This window comes from Oncorhynchus masou, unplaced genomic scaffold, assembly GCF_036934945.1.
Source record: "Oncorhynchus masou masou isolate Uvic2021 unplaced genomic scaffold, UVic_Omas_1.1 unplaced_scaffold_24___fragment_2___debris, whole genome shotgun sequence".
NCBI lineage: Eukaryota > Metazoa > Chordata > Actinopteri > Salmoniformes > Salmonidae > Oncorhynchus > Oncorhynchus masou.
The window spans coordinates 212,374-228,447 of record NW_027016552.1 but is presented as its reverse complement, the minus strand read 5'-3'; the positions used below and the strand labels follow the sequence as shown (position 1 = coordinate 228,447).

Genomic DNA, 16,074 nt, shown 5'->3' with positions numbered 1-16,074 from the left:
TTTCCAGAAATAACACGTAAAAAAACAAAAAACTGCATAGTTTCCTAGGAACGCGAAGCGAGGCGGCCATCTCTGTCGGCGCCGGAAATAAGGAGGGAACAGAGATGTGCTAAGTCATTTGGTCTTGTAATCTGAAGAACATGTGTTCAATCCCTGTTTGTATATTTATAGGACAGAAGTGGTATTGTTTGCTTTTTTAATTTTTTTATGTATTTTTATTGAATATCCGAAACATACAATATACTTGCAGTGAAGCCGCTCAACAACTACATCATGCCAGTCATCCAACAGACTCCCATTCAGAGAGACACACAGAAGCATCCAGGGTCAATGCCCTGCTCAAGGGCATGTTGACAAATCTACCACTAGGCTAAAAAACGTGAACCCAAACGCTCCAAGATCCCCCCACAGTTCCCCAATAGTTGTCCCTCAACCATTCGAGACCCTTCCCACAGTCCCCCCAAGAACAAAAATGAAAAAATACAATTAATTCCATTCACCACACCAATAACCCCCCCAACCCTCAGCTTCCCTCAGCCAATCCAATTGATCTCTGCTGGCCACCCACTTCGGGTTTCTACACAACCCATATCTTTCAACTATGTTTAATGTACAATTTCAATCTATCAAATTGAATAGAATCCACAGATTGCGAGTTGAAGATAAATCATTTTACTAAGAGTATTAGTATATTAGTAATTGACTGAACGGTCTCTCCAGATCTCCTAACATTACTATTTCTAGGGTCAATTTTAGATCAATGCTATGCATTTTCAGCCATCCCTGAACCTGAGACCAGAAGCAGGCTACCTGACGGCAATACCAAAATAAATGGTCTATTGATTCTGTATCCTCACAACAAAATCTGCAGAGCTTCGATGACTTCATTCCCCAAATATTCAACATTTTGTTGGTGGCAAGAATTCTATATAATCATTTTAGCTTAAAAGCACAAAGTCTTGAATCTTGCGTTGTTTAATATATCAACTCATACACCCTGTACCACAGTGGTGGGCCGTCAGGGCCAGCAAGGCCTTCTCTGCTGGCCTAAACATAATCAGAATATTATTTTTTTATATATATTTTCCCACAAATATGTATTAAATTATTCACCAGAGTAAGAGTTGCACTCTTCATTTCATAACCTTCCTCTTGGTTGCACTGCTTCCAGCCCCAGGTTGAGATTTGGAGGGCTGGTCTTTATGTTAGATATTTTATCCAATCATATTCAGCCATCATGTGTTGCCAGGGGTCTAAAATCTGCCCTCATGCCTTCAGAATCAACAGTGCGGGCGCTTGTAGCTTAAAGTGAATGGAAATTAAAATTTAGTGTCAACCAATCAGCTTTAGAGTTGGCTATTGTACGCCTGCTGGATGGCTCCAGTGTTACACAGGAGCCAGCTAGCAGGCGTAGTGCGTGCACGTCTTTTGATTGGATTACCAATATTGAAAGGCAGGTCCTATATGGGCAGGTCTCAGAACTAGGAAACTGAAATTGATCAACAAATTAATTTGCGTACTACTAAGCTGTTTTTTCAACCCACAATGGTGGAAGGAGAAGATATCGATTTGGTCGAGGATATAATTATAACGCCATTCTCAAGACAAACTTTTCAAGAAAAGTTAGACGTTGTCAGGAGAGGTAGACGCCAACGCTACAAAGCCTGTCACAGGCGGGAAAGGGGTTCGTTCGCCACTTTCAACTGTGGGCGCTATCAATGACTCACAGGCTCAGAGAAGCACTGCAAACTGTACTGCTGGGAATGCCTATTATTTGCAAGTGATCAATTTGGTGTTTGGAGCCACACTGGCTTTGCAAACCTGAGTTGTCTAACCAAGGCAGCAACGAGACACCAAAGTACGGCTGGGCACTTACAAGCAATGGTGCTTTTGAAAACTTTTGGGGACACCCGAGTGGATCTACAGCTCAACGAAAAAGCGCGCAGGGCAACGAAGCTGCACAATGAAAAGGTATTGTACTCTTCCCCTGCAATTCTCTGAATAAAAATGTCAAATTTCAAGGTGACGCAACGCCTGGTTATACTGCGTTTCTGTCTAAATGTATAGTGTCTAGAGCCATGGCATCATAATGATGGTAATAAGAGGTGGATTAATTCGGGTGGGACTGTGTAGGACTTCACTGAAGGCCTAGGCCCCATAACCACGGCACACTACTGCTGTACCATGGAATCTGTACATCAAAAATCTCTTCCCAACTATTTTGCAATCTGTATGGCACAGTTGTCAACATCCTGGTCCTCAAATGAAATTAGTATACTTTCCTATTTATGCTATTTTTATTCCTCCAACAGTTTTGATCCTTTATATTGGGCAGACAGACCAGTTCCCTACCTCCTCCCGCTGCCACATGCCTCTTCCATTTTTGGGGTAATGCTGTAATCAATTGGTTGTACTCTTGGATTGAGCAGACTTTCCAGTGCAATTCTGATAACTCCATGAAGGACATAACTCTACCATTCCAATGTACAATATCATTTAAGAACAAAATACCCTTTTCAGACATCTTTCCCACAAATACAGGTATTTTATCAACCAGCACATTTGAGGTTCGCCATAATATTTGTTCTATCTTTTCAGGGGGATGAAACTGAAATTGTAGCCAGCTCTACAATGCTTTTTTGAAAAAGAGAGATACTTTGAAAAAAATAATTTTCAATTAATTCAAAATGAGACATGGCAATCAGGCCATTTTTTAAACAATGGATGAGCTTTTGTTAGTAATCTACTTTAGGGTTAAAAAAAACTTTTGAATGATTGAAGCTTTTAGAGAGAGGATTAGTGCTTTTATATTTAATAATCTCAACCCACACAACTCAGGGCGGCAGGGTAGCCGAGTGGTTAGACCGTTGGGCTGGTAACCAAAAGGTTGCAAGTTCAAATCCCCAAGCTGACAAGGTACAAATCTGTCGTTCTGCCCCTGAACAGGCAGTTAACCCACTGTTCCTAGGCCATCATTGAAAATAAGAATTTGTTCTTAACTGACTTGCCTAGTAAAATAAAAAACTCATATTCATTACATAGATAGGCATGTTTTATTTTGTCTGGTTTAGCATCCCAGATAAAGTGAAATATTTTTTGCTCATATAATTTGTAAAGCAAATCATCAGGAATTAGGCAGCGCCATAAGTAAGTGAGTAAACTGAGATATGACTAAAGAGTTAATCAGGGCGATTTTTCAATAAATGTCTATTTTTACAAGTTATCTATTGAAATTCATTGTGGAGAGCTTATTTCTATCTTTTGTGATATGAATACCGAGTATGTCTACTTCACCATCAGTCCATTTTATAGGTAAACTGCATGGGTAATGTAAAAGTTGTATTTTTTAAAGATCCAATGTTCCAAAGTTATCTTGATCTTCAATGAGACATTGCAGGTATCTAGCTTGCGGACTTAATATAAAACTTGAGTCATCGGCATACATGGACACCTTTGTTTTTAAGCCGTGGATTTCCTCAGAGTTCTTTGCCATGAGGTGCCATGTTGAACTTCCAGTGACCAGTCAGTATGAGGGAGTGTGAGAGCGATGACACCAAATTTAACACACCTGCTCCCCATTCACACCTGAGACCTTGTAACACTAATGAGTCACATGACAGCGGGGAGGGAAAATGGCTAATTGGGCCCAATTTGGACATTTTCACTTAGGGGCGTACTCACTTTTGTTGCTAGCGGTTTAGTGTCATTTCTTCAGTGTTGTCACATGAAAAGATATACGCAAATATTTACAAAAATGTGAGGGGTGTACTCACTTTTGTGATATACGGTATATATATAGTTAAAGTCGGAAGTTTACCTACACCTTAGCCAAATACATTTAAACTCAGTTTTTCACAATTTCCAGAAATAAGTCTCACTGTTGCCGCCGGTTATAGACCCCCTCAGCTCCCAGCTTTGCCCTGGACACCATTTGTTAATTGATATGTGAATTGACGCCGCCATCTATCTTCAGAGTTTGTTCTGTTAGGTGACCTAAACTGGGATATGATTAACACCACAGCAGTCCTACAATCTAATTTAGGTGCTCTAAATCTCACACAAATTATTAAGGAACCGACTAGGTACAACACTAAATCAGTAAACATGGGCGCCCTCATAGATATTATCCTGACCAACTTGCCCTCCAAATACACCTCTGCTGTTTTCAATCAGGATCTCAGCGATCTCTGCCTCTTTGCTATGGATCCGCAGTCAAACGGCCACCCCTCATCACTGACAAATGCTCCCTAAAACACTTCTGTGAGCAGGCCTTTCTAATCGACCTGGCCCGGATATCCGGGTATTGACCTCATCCCGTCGGTAGAGGATGCCTGGTCGTTCTTTAAAAGTAATTCCCTCATCATCTTAAATAAGCATGCCCCTTTCAGAAAATGTAGAACTAAGAACAGATATAGCCCTTGGTTCACTCCAGACCTGACTGCCCTCGACCAGCACAAAAACATCCTGTGTGGGACTGCGCTAGCATCGAATAGTCCCCGCGCGATATGCAACTTTTCAGGGAAGTCAGGAACCAATACACGCAGTCAGTCAGGAAAGCGAAGGCTAGCTTTTTCAAACAGAAATTTGCATCCTGTAGCTCTAACTCCACAATGTTTTGGGACACAGTGAAGTCCATGGAGACTAAGAGCACCTCCTCCCAGCTTCCTACTGCACTGAGGCTAGGAAACACTATCACCACCGATAAATCCACAATCGAGAATTTCAATAAGCATTTCTCTACAGCTGGCCATGCTTTCCTCATGGCTACCCCAACCCCGGCCAACAGCTCCGCACCACCCACAGCAACTTGCCCAAGCCTCCCCAGCTTCTCCTTCACCCAAATCCAGATAGCAGATGTTCTGTAAGAGCTGCAAAACCAGGAGCCGTACAAATCAGCTGGGCTTGACAATTTGGAGCCTCTCTTTCTAAAATGATCCGCCAACATTGTCACAACCCCCTTTACCAGTCTATTCAACCTCTCTTTCATATCGTCTGAGATCCCTAAAGATTGGACAGCTGCAACGGTCATCCCCCTCTTCAAATGGGGTGACACTCTAGATCCAAACTGTTACAGACCTATATTCATCCTGCCCTGCGTTTCTAAAGTCTTCGAAATAATAATAACAGATCACTGACCATTTCGAATCCCACCGTACCATCTTCGCTGTGCAATCCGGTTTCTGAGCTCGTCACGGGTGCAACTCAGCCACGCTCAAGGTATTAAACGATATCATAATGGCCATCGATAAAAGGCAGTACTGTGCAAGGCTTTCAACTCTGTCAATCACCATATTCTTATCGGCAGATAACAGCCTTGGTTTCTCAAATGACTGCCTCTCCTGGTTCACCAACTACTTCTCAGGTAGAGTTCAGTGTGTCAAATCAGAGGGCCTGTTGTCTGGACCTCTGGCAGTCTACAGTATGGGGTTACCACAGGGTTCAATTCTTGGGCCGACTCTTTTCTTTGTAAATGTCAACGATGTCGCTCTTGCTGCGGATGATTCCCTGATCCACCCCTACACAGACAACACCATTCTGTATACATCTGGCCCTTTTTTGGACACTATGCTAACAAATCTCCAAACGAGCTTCAATGCCATACAACACTCCTTCCGTGGCCGCCAACTGCGCTAAAACACTAGTAAAACTAAATGCATACTTTTCAACCAATTGCTGCCCACACCCGCCCGCCCAACTAGCATCACTGCTCTGGACAGATCTGACTTAGAATATGTGGACAACTACAAATACCTAGGTGTCTGGCTAGACTGTAAACTCTCCTTCCAGACTCATATTAAACATCTCCAATCCAAAATTAAATCTAGAATCGGCTTCCTATTTCGCAACAAAGCCTCCTTCATTCATGCCGCCAAACATACCCTCGTAAAACTGACTATCCTACCGATCCTCAACTTCAGTGATGTCATTTACAAAATAGCCTCCAACACTCTACTCAGCAAACTGGTTGCAGTTTATCACAGTGCCATCTGTTTTGTCACCAAAGTCCCATACACCACCCACCACTGCGACCTGTATGCTCTTGTCGGCTGGCCCTCGCTACATATTTGTCGTGATAACAACACCCACACGTAGCACGCGCTCCAGCAGGTATATCTCACTGGTCATCCCCCAAAGCCAACACCTACTTTGGCCACCTTTCCTTCCAATTCTTTGCTGCCAATGACTGGAATGAATTGCAAAAATCGCTGAAGTTGGAGACTTATATCTCCCTCACTAACTTTAAACATCAGCTATCTGAGCAGCTAACAGATCGTTCCAGCTGTACACAGCCCATCTGTGACCCATCCAATCTACCTACCTCATCCCCATATTGTTTTTATTTACTTTTTGCTCCTCCAATAGTATTTCTACTTGCACATCTTCATCTGCACATCTATCACTCCAGTGTTAATTTGCTAAATTGTAATTACTTTACTACTATGGCCAATTTATTCCCTTACATCCTCACGCCATTTTCACACATTGTATATAGACTTATTTTTTTAAATTATATTTTGTTATTGACTGTACGTTTGTTTATTCCATGTGTAACTCTGTGTTGTTCTTTGTGTCGCACGGCTTTGCTTTATCTTGGCCAGGTTGCAGCTGTAAATGAAAACTTGTACTAACTGGCCTGCCTGGTTAAAAAAGGTGAAATAAAAAATAAAAATAAAAAGGTCTCAGAGCAAATAGCCTTGATTGTTACTCCCATCTCATTCCTCGCTCTCTTCCACGCATCACTCAGCATGCGCGTGGGTGTGCTGGCAGGATGTACTGTTTTTTAATCTGTATATATGAATTACAAAATCATGTTTCTAGTCTATTGCATAGTTACAATTGATGTCCCAGGAGCAGGAGTGTTAAACACCGTTGAAGTGTACATACATATATAGACACTGTATGTATACATACATGCCGACACAGCATCATTCACAGAATGGCGTTTGATACACCTGGTAAAAAACTTGCAAAATAGCGATCTTCGTGAATTAACTTTATGACAAAAAAATATGCTCAATCGTTTGTTTCTACATTAACTAACATATTAATCTAAGTTGTACATTTTTTGCTTGACTCGTTATGATGTTATTAACTACTTACATTTGCCTCCCCGTAATGTTTTGTCAGCCATCTTTGCTGGAGAAAGTCACCAGGGAGGGGTGGCTCGCATCAAATTCGTCATTGGAACCACTCGATATGATTTATCATATAAAAACCTTGTGACCCAAATGCATAATGAATGCTCTAACTCCCTCTTCTGGTGGTCTGGAGCAATGAAGCCGTGACGCTGGGTATCTCTAAGTCCCGTGATATAAGCTCGCAACATTTAAAGGAGGAACCACTGCATATCCCTTATTAAACAATGTATGTAAATTATGCTTTGGTCCTCTTATTGCTCACACAATTTCTATTTGGTGCAAAATGTTTAAACAACATAATTGGGAATCAAAATGGCATGCTTTCGATCTGGAGGGCAACCTTTTGCATCTCCCCAATGGTCCAACTGTGGAATCTGTACCCTGACTGATATCATGGTCAGTAAGTATGACCTTGGCATCCCATAATCTGAACCATTAATTATACATTTTAAGTTTGTTAACAGACTGTATTTAACGCCAATGAAATGTTTTACAATGAAATTGGCCCCAACTCCACACTGTTCACTGTGTCCCCTAAATCAGGTAGGAACATTCCTTCATATGATGTGGGAGTGCCCTGCAGTTGAATACTCCCGGGGAAAAGTTACGGAATTCATTTTGAAGTGCAAAATTTAAATATTCCATGCTTGCCATTATGTTACTTAACATTGGTATTGTTGTGTGGGTGGGCAGGGGGGATTTGGGGGAATCTAAGAGGAGACTCAGGGGATGGATGGGTGGGAGGTTAACTGATAAGGTTGGTTGATGGGTGGGATAGGAATGGGTGGGCGGCATGCGTTCTTCGGGGTGGTGAGAATGGGTCAGGGTTATCTTTGTATACATTTACTGTCAAATAGAACATTGAGTAAATTACATAGAGTAATTGAAAACACAAACTAGCTAGACTGATCATCGTATAATCTCCAAACAGGGATTAACACACAGTAATAATAACGACTGTCTAGTTACTGTCACAACCTGATCTGTTTCACCTGTCTTTGTGCTTGTCTCCACCCCCTCCAGGTGTCGCCGATCTTCCCATTATCCCCTGCGTACTTATACCTGTGCTCTCTGTTTGTCTGTTGCCAGTTTGTTTTGTTTCGTCAAGGCTACCAGCGGTTTTCCCATGTCCCTGTCTGTCTCTAGTTCCTGTTTTCTAGCCTTCCCGGTTTTTGACCATTCTGCCTGCCTTGACCCTGAGCCTGCCTGTCGTTCTGTACCTTGTTATACCACCCTGGATTACTGACCAAAGCCTGCCCTGACCCTGGGCCTGCCTGCCGTTCTGTACCTTTGGGACTCTGCTCTGGACTACTGACCTCTGCCTGCCCTTGACCTGTCGATTGCCTGCCCTCCTGTTTTTGTAATAAACTTTTGTTACTTCGAAACTATCTGCATCTGGGTCTTCTCCTGAACCTTGACAGTTACAGCTAATAAAGTTAATGAATAATTGGTGAGGGAGGTAGTAAATACTTTATTGTTAAAAATTCAAGCAGTGGGTCTGGCTAATGGATAACCACAATCAAAATGAAAGATCATTATATGGGCTGGCCAGATAGCTGAAACAGGGACGGATCAGGAAAGAAAGGTGTGAACTGCTCTCACTGATCTCTCCCTTTCTCCCCCATCAAATTGACAATACAGTCCTTTCCCTTCATTCAAATCCAAGGGTAGCCTTCCTTGGTTGTTTGCCTACATAAGCTCAGTGGGGTTACCCACCAGCATTTACCCACCAGCATTTGGCCATCGCCACGCAGCACCAATGTAAAGTAGCCCAAAAACCTTGGCCGTAGGCCCAAATGAATTTTAAGTGACTGCTATCCCATTTGTGTCTTTGCACATTACTCTCACTCTTCCTTTGCTTTTTCTCTCCATCTGTCAGTGTGACTGGGGGGGGGGTATTTAGCCAACTACAGCACAAACCCCCTCTTTTCTCTTCTGAGGGGCTTCGGGACAAAATGTCTTATCCCCCTGTGTCTCCTCATGGGTAAAAGCCCGCCCACTGCCCCCCACCCCCCATATAAGAGCCGATGAGGAAGAGATGATAAGAAGTTAGTCTTGGGACAAGCTCGGACCATGCAGTGTAAAGTCCTTCTCTGCCTCTACTTTCTGACAATCATAAAGCATGGTGAGTGTTGTGCCATTGCCCTCACACTCATGATAACAAACAAGCCACATTGATTTGCATGTTTGCCCTGGTTTCACATTAAATCCAGGTGACAATCTGCGAGTTTGGCGTTGTATGCGTTCAACTATCTCAGATAGCTGAATGATTGCTGTAATGTCATTTTCTGATAGTGTCAATAGCAGTAGTAATAGTTAAATGAGGATTGGGTAAGTGTTAGACCATTATTCTGGTAAGCATTGGATTTACATGATGTTATCATGCAGGTAAAACTTAAGTGTTGGTAATTTTGTTTATGGAGAATTCTAATGTTTATGTGTCAGACATTGTATTGTTTTTTCCGCAACACCTAATTTTGACAGTTGTCGGACTAGGATTCAGTATAGGCCTACAGTACGGTGGTGACTGAATATGCGTAGTTGCACATTATAGAGAATACATAAATTATTGCTTTTACTACTGTATATGAATATATAATTAATGTTTGTTGGTAACCATTTTCTTTTTCTTTAAATGTGATACATGTCCATGTAAAGAGTTGTTTTAAAACTAATTAAAGGGCACAATCTAACGTTTTTCAGCCAAAAGGCAGTCCTGCCACTTGGTTTGCTACAAAGCTAATGGATGGGGTTGGAGAAATGTAACCACTTTCTGATTAGAGCTATGATGCAAGGACTGACCACTGTCCATGAGATCAACATGTTTAAGCTAGACATTGTCAGTGGCGTGTATTCATGGAAAAAATGTACAAAGAAAGAAACGTAATACATTTTATTTTGTCTCTTTGTGCTCCATAATTTTCCTTCAATTTACAAGAGACTGAATATATCTCACTTAAGAAAACATCAGAGTGAACAAAATAGCGCCTCTCTGTCTCTTTATGTGTAGCCCCTCTATCTGATGCTATCTGGTCAAAAAGAGTATGATATTGTTGCTCTCCATAGCATTGAATACAAAGGAAGCCAGCATTTGGCCTCCCTTGATAAAACATTTTTATAACAATATTAGCCCATCAGCGTTGAACTAAACTGAGTGAGCTCAACTGTAAATGGTTCTGGCTTTGGATTCACACCAATCACATCACACCAAAAGCCAAACGGAATTTAGAGAAAAAACTTGAATTGTTGCATCTTGTTATGTTGTTGTCCTCCGGTGGCTATAGCTAGCTAGCTTAGCTAAAATTGACCCTTTCCTAAATTATCCAGGGATGGAGATAGGGATTTGAACTTGTGGTTTTACTGAATTCTCCGTACAGGCCAATGAATATATCCGCGATTCTGATCCAACCTTAAATACGTACATTGTTCCCCTTGCCTGAGAGGATGGAAGTTCAATATGTAGCTAGATGTAGCAGGCTGATGTCAACTAGCTGGTTCATCGTTGCACATGAAAGGAAGTTAGGCAAACAAGCATTTTAGCCAGGTAGCCTAGAACAACAAACTAAAATCATGTACTGTATGATAGTTATAGACCGTTTTGGCAACATGAAAGAGAGGAGGATGGCATTTGCACTTTTCTACAAGTAGGGCGAGTCAACATGTTACGGCCCTGGATCGCTATTGATTCACTTTGACTGAATGACCTGCAGAAGATCCTGAAACAAACTAATTGTGTTTCCATCTATGCTCAAAAGTGCTTAGGGTTAATAACAGACTCTTGAACTTGCCGAGTACAGTGTATTTGTAATGTCTTATCATCTTATCACTTGTCTTCCACTTCTTACCATGGTCATTCATCTGCATAGTTTGCTTGAATGCTTCTTGGGCTGTGTATAAGGCCTCTCACTATTGTTTTTACATTGCCAGAATGAGCTGCAAAATATTCTGAAACAAACTTAATTGGATTTCCATCTTGCCTGCGGGCAACCAACATCACACTGTGTTGAATGTACACTGATATTGTTTTGAATTATCAACTGAATAAATTCAATGTACACCCAACTAACAAAACACAACTAAATGTGCATGTTGAAACTCTTGTACTTGCCTGGTATTTGTTTTTTGCAATGCCTGATCATCTTCCATCATCTTATACTTTGTCACGACTTCCGCAGAGGTCAGCTCCTCTCCTTGTTCGGGCGGCGTTCGGCGGTTGTCGTCACCGGCTTTCTAGCCATCGCCGCTCCGTTTTCATTTACCCATTTGTTTTGTCTTGTTCCCTGCACACCTGGTTTTCATTCCCAATCACACATAATGTATGTATTACTCTGTTCCCCCTCATGTCTTTGTGTGAAATTGTTTGTTTGTTACGTGTGGCCCGTATTAGTCTGGTTAGCACCGGGTCTGTGTTTGGCCCGTGTGTGTTGGTTATTTTGTACCATTTCGTGTACTTTGGGTGTATATGGCTATTTTCATTGGATATGAATAAAGTGCGCCTATTATCACCCATGTCTGCTCTCCTGCACCTGACTTACCTTCAACCAGTAGCCCACACCGTGACACACTTCTTTACCTTGATCAAGCATTTGCATATCTTGTTTGAATTATTATTGTACTGTTTTATTGCATTGTTGTGTATTAGGCCAATATAAAGGCCAGGACATTACTGTAAATGAGTGCATTATTGCCTATTTTAAATTAATCAGAGAGCGAACAAAGAGACCAAAGATAACCCTGAAGGGGCTACAAAGCTCCACAGCGTGGATTGAAGTGACTGTCCATAGGACCACTTTAAGCCATACACTCCACAGAGCTCAGCTTTACGGAAGAGTGGCCAGAAAAAAGCCATTGCTTAAAGAAAAAAAGAAGCAAACACGTTTGGTGTTCGCCAAAATGCATGTGGGAGACTCCCCAAACATATGGAAGAAGGTACTCTAAAATTAATCTTTTTGGCCATCAAGGAAAATGCTATGTCTGGTGCAAACCCAACACCTTTCATCACCCCGAGAATACCATCCCCACAGTGAAGCATGGTGGTGGCAGAATCATGCTGTAGGGAAGTTTTCATCAGCACGAATTGGAAAACTTGTCAGAATTGAAGGAATGATGGATGGTGCTAAATACAGGGAAATTGTTGAGGGAAACCTTTATCAGTCTGCCATAGATTTGAGACTGGTAGGAGAATCACCTTCCAACATGACAATGACCGTAAGCGTACTGTTACAGCAACACTTGAGTGATTTAAGGGGAGATATTTACATTTCTTGGAATGGCCTAGTCAAAGTACAGACCTCAACCCAGTTCAGAATCTGTGGTATGATCTAAGGATCGGTCTCCCATCAACAGGACAGTTGTAAATCATGCCGCGCGTTATGTCAAGACCGCAAATTTTAGAGAAACGAAAAATGTCGGTACATATAAGTGTCTTATATCGGCTGAAAGCTTAAATTCTTCTTAATATACCAGCACCGTCCAATGTACAGTAGCTATTACGAAAAAATGCCACGCTATTGTTTGAGGAGAGCTCCTAACAACAAAACACTTTTTTCACCAAGGTTTGATAAGTTCACCTCTGAAGGTGAAATGTGTACTTACATTCTGAAATCTTGCTCTGATTTATCATCCAAAGGGTCCCAGAGATAATATGAAGTGTCGTTTTGTTAGATAAAATCATTTTTCATATCCTAAAAAGGTCCATGTAGCATGCACGATCAATTTTGTATTTCCACTCATTCAATTTGAAAAGAAAGGAATCTGTGAAAATCTCACCCTAAAAGTTGTTTCAACAAGTCAAATCGTGTTCGTATATATTCCTCAGAGATCTTAGAAGGTAACAAGACTTCACTATATCATTAGGGGTGTAGTATATCCTATAGGACACCATATTTGGTCAGAAAGCGACGCCTTCATGGCACGCCGATGACGCGGGCGGTCATCACTTATCTTTGTCAAATATGCACCAATCGGGGTCAAACAAAGCTAGCTAGATAGCCAATGTGCTAGGCTGTATGGGAGTTTATGACTTTATATGTCATAAAATGTAGCTATTAACCTTGTGCGACAGCATGCCTTTTCAATTTGGACAAAAATGATAAGGATATTCAGAGTTATGAAGTTATGAAACTGGTTGTTTTTCAAATGCTGAACTTATAATACTTGCTAATACTTGGAAAGCCAAATCAAAGTCCAAGTATATAGATTTGACTATATTCTTGCGGAAAAATGTTATATGAATGTGAATGTCTCCTTCACGATTTGCCCAAATGTACCTGGGAACTTCACACTAAAAGTATTGCAGTTCACTCATACTTCAAGTTATCCATCTGAAACTTTGCACACACACTTCTGCCATCTTGTGGACACTGTCGGAATTACAACCAGGGTGATGGCTTTAACTGTGACCTTTCTCATTTCAAAGAGGGTGGTAGAAAAAAAATGGTTGTTTTTTTTCTTTGTATTTTCTTCTAACAGATCTACTCCTACATTCAATTCACATCTCCACAAACTTAAAAGTGTTTCCTTTTAAATGCTACCAAGAATATGTATATCCATGTTCTCCTGGTCACTCCACCCATCATCCATCCATCATTCTGAAAGTTGTGCTAATATTAATACTTCACCTTCTCCTCAAGTATCAAACTTCACGGCTTGCCTTTAATCCTATCTACTAATATTTATAGCGCTTGTTATTTATTAATATAGGGAACCAGCCTTACCAGTGTTCCTGTAGTGGAACATTGTCTCCCAAGCCTTCCTATTGTATTTAGCTATATTTACCCTATATGTAGCATTCTGCGAAATTGAGGCTAAATTTACCTTTTGAGAGAGATGCTGGACAGAGGTGAGATGAAAGCCTGGAAAGAAAGTATGAAATGGAATTTCACCAACCCTCCTCCTTTTTAACTTGATGGTTTAGATTAAGTGTGTTGTGAAATTGCAGACATGCACTGTAGGCCTACTGTGTGTTCAAAGCCAATAGGAATGCATTTTTTTCACAACAAAAATTTGCTGTTGTAACATTTTGTTGTACGTTCTCTGTAGTTTGTGTTCCTCTTGATTGCTTTAATGACAATGGCTGTTATATGTATTTCTCAAGAAATTCCACTCGTGGAACAAGCAACAGTCAGGAATGTAGTTTGCCATAGGATACATACATCTGATACCATTCTGCAGATTAACGTTTTTCATCATGAATCTTGTTCTGGAAGCAGCTCTGCAGAGTGGTCAGTAGCTGGCACAGCCACAAAGTCATGAAATATCATTTTAAATCTAACTCTAACCTTAATCCTAACCTTAATTACACTGCTAACCCTAATGCCTAACCCTGAATTTTAAAAAAAGTATTACAAATATCTGTTGTTCTGCCCCTGAACAAGGCAGTTAGCCCACTGCTCCTAGGCTGTAATTGAAAACAAGAATTTGTTCTTAACTGACTTGCCTGGTAAAAACATTTAATCTATGAACATTTGAATGTCTTGAAAAATGATTTGGCCACATATAGTCTTAAATCTATACCTGGTACAGCCAGAAAAGGACCGGCCATCCCTTGGAGCCTGATTCTTCTTAGGTTCTTGCCTTTTAGGGAAATTTCCCTAGCCACTGTGCTCTGCATTGATTGCTCTTTGGGGTTTTAGGCTGTGAATCTGTAAAACACTTTGTGACAACTGCTGATGTAAAAAGGGCTTTATAAAATACATCTGATTGATTTATTGATTGATTGTGGTCTGCTGGGATAAGTAAATCTGCTCTAAACTCACTGAATTAACTCATGTTTCATCAACTAAGCTTTCAGTGAGTTGACCAAGATGTATATATAGCTATTGATCTTACAGGTTATGTTGAACTTTACATAACTTCATAATTAAGACGTTGCTGATACTCAGAGATGGTAGTATCTCTATTTCTAGTATTTCTATTATGGCAGTATTTCTATGTATTTGACATATGTATTTCAATTAATTTTGAGTATTTGGTCATTTGTATTTGAAATGTCTAAAAAAACATGTCATTGTAGTAAGATACTTCAGGGAATGGTATTTTGCATTTTCAAATTACTAAAAATACTTTTCTACCATTGTTTATAGCACTTCAAAATGTTGTGGCCCCCGTCATGCCAAATTTGCTGCATTGGTATCAGAGGTCTGATGGCACTGTCGTGTGAGGCCATGAGAGGTGTTGATGGATGAGTGGAGGTCCTTGAAATAAAGTTGTATGCACAGGGATGCACTTCCAGAGTGAGGATAATGGGGTGAATTTAGACCAAAAGTGGGAAGTGAACTCAACTTTGAAAGCAAACACACGCAATGTTATTGCCACACAATCACTACACTCACTCTCATTCGGGTAATGAGTGCCATGACTCTCATTTCTTTCAAACAGCTTTCTACCTGCACCTCTGATATCTCATTTCTGACATCAGTGCAGTGAATTTGGACTTAACCTGTTGTGACGAGCAATCCCGTATCTGGGTGCGTAATTATAGCCTCAAGCTCATTACCATAACGCAACGTTAACTATTCATGAAAATCGCAAATTAAATGAAATAAATACATTGGCTCACAAGCTTAGCCTTTTGTTAACAACACTGTCATCTCAGATTTTCAAAAAATGCTTTTCAACCATAGCTACACAAGCATTTGTGTAAGAGTATTGATAGCTAGCATAGCATTAAGCCTAGCATTCAGCAGGCAACATTTTCACAAAAACAAGAAAAGCATTCAAATAAAATCATTTACCTTTGAAGAACTTTGGATGTTTTCAATGAGGAGACTCTCAGTTAGATAGCAAATGTTCAGTTTTTCCCAAAATATTATTTGTGTAGGAGAAATAGCTCCGTTTTGTTCATCACGTTGGCTAAGAAAAAACCAGTCATTCAGTCACTACAACGTGAACTTTTTTCCAAATTAACTCCATAATATCGACAGAAACATGGCAA

General features: G+C 40.7%; 1 protein-coding gene across 2 annotated transcripts in view; it reads left to right on the top strand.

Annotated features, from left to right (window-relative positions):
• Positions 1-9,156: 9,156 nt before the first annotated feature.
• The window catches only part of si:ch211-180a12.2 (uncharacterized), an 86,466-nt gene continuing 79,548 nt past the window's right edge, over positions 9,157-16,074 (top strand). For both annotated transcript variants that reach the window (XM_064964711.1, XM_064964710.1), the window contains exon 1: positions 9,157-9,264. In XM_064964711.1, the coding sequence (XP_064820783.1) occupies positions 9,213-9,264 (52 nt within the window). In that variant the 5' untranslated portion in view covers positions 9,157-9,212. The remainder of the gene's footprint in view (positions 9,265-16,074) is intronic.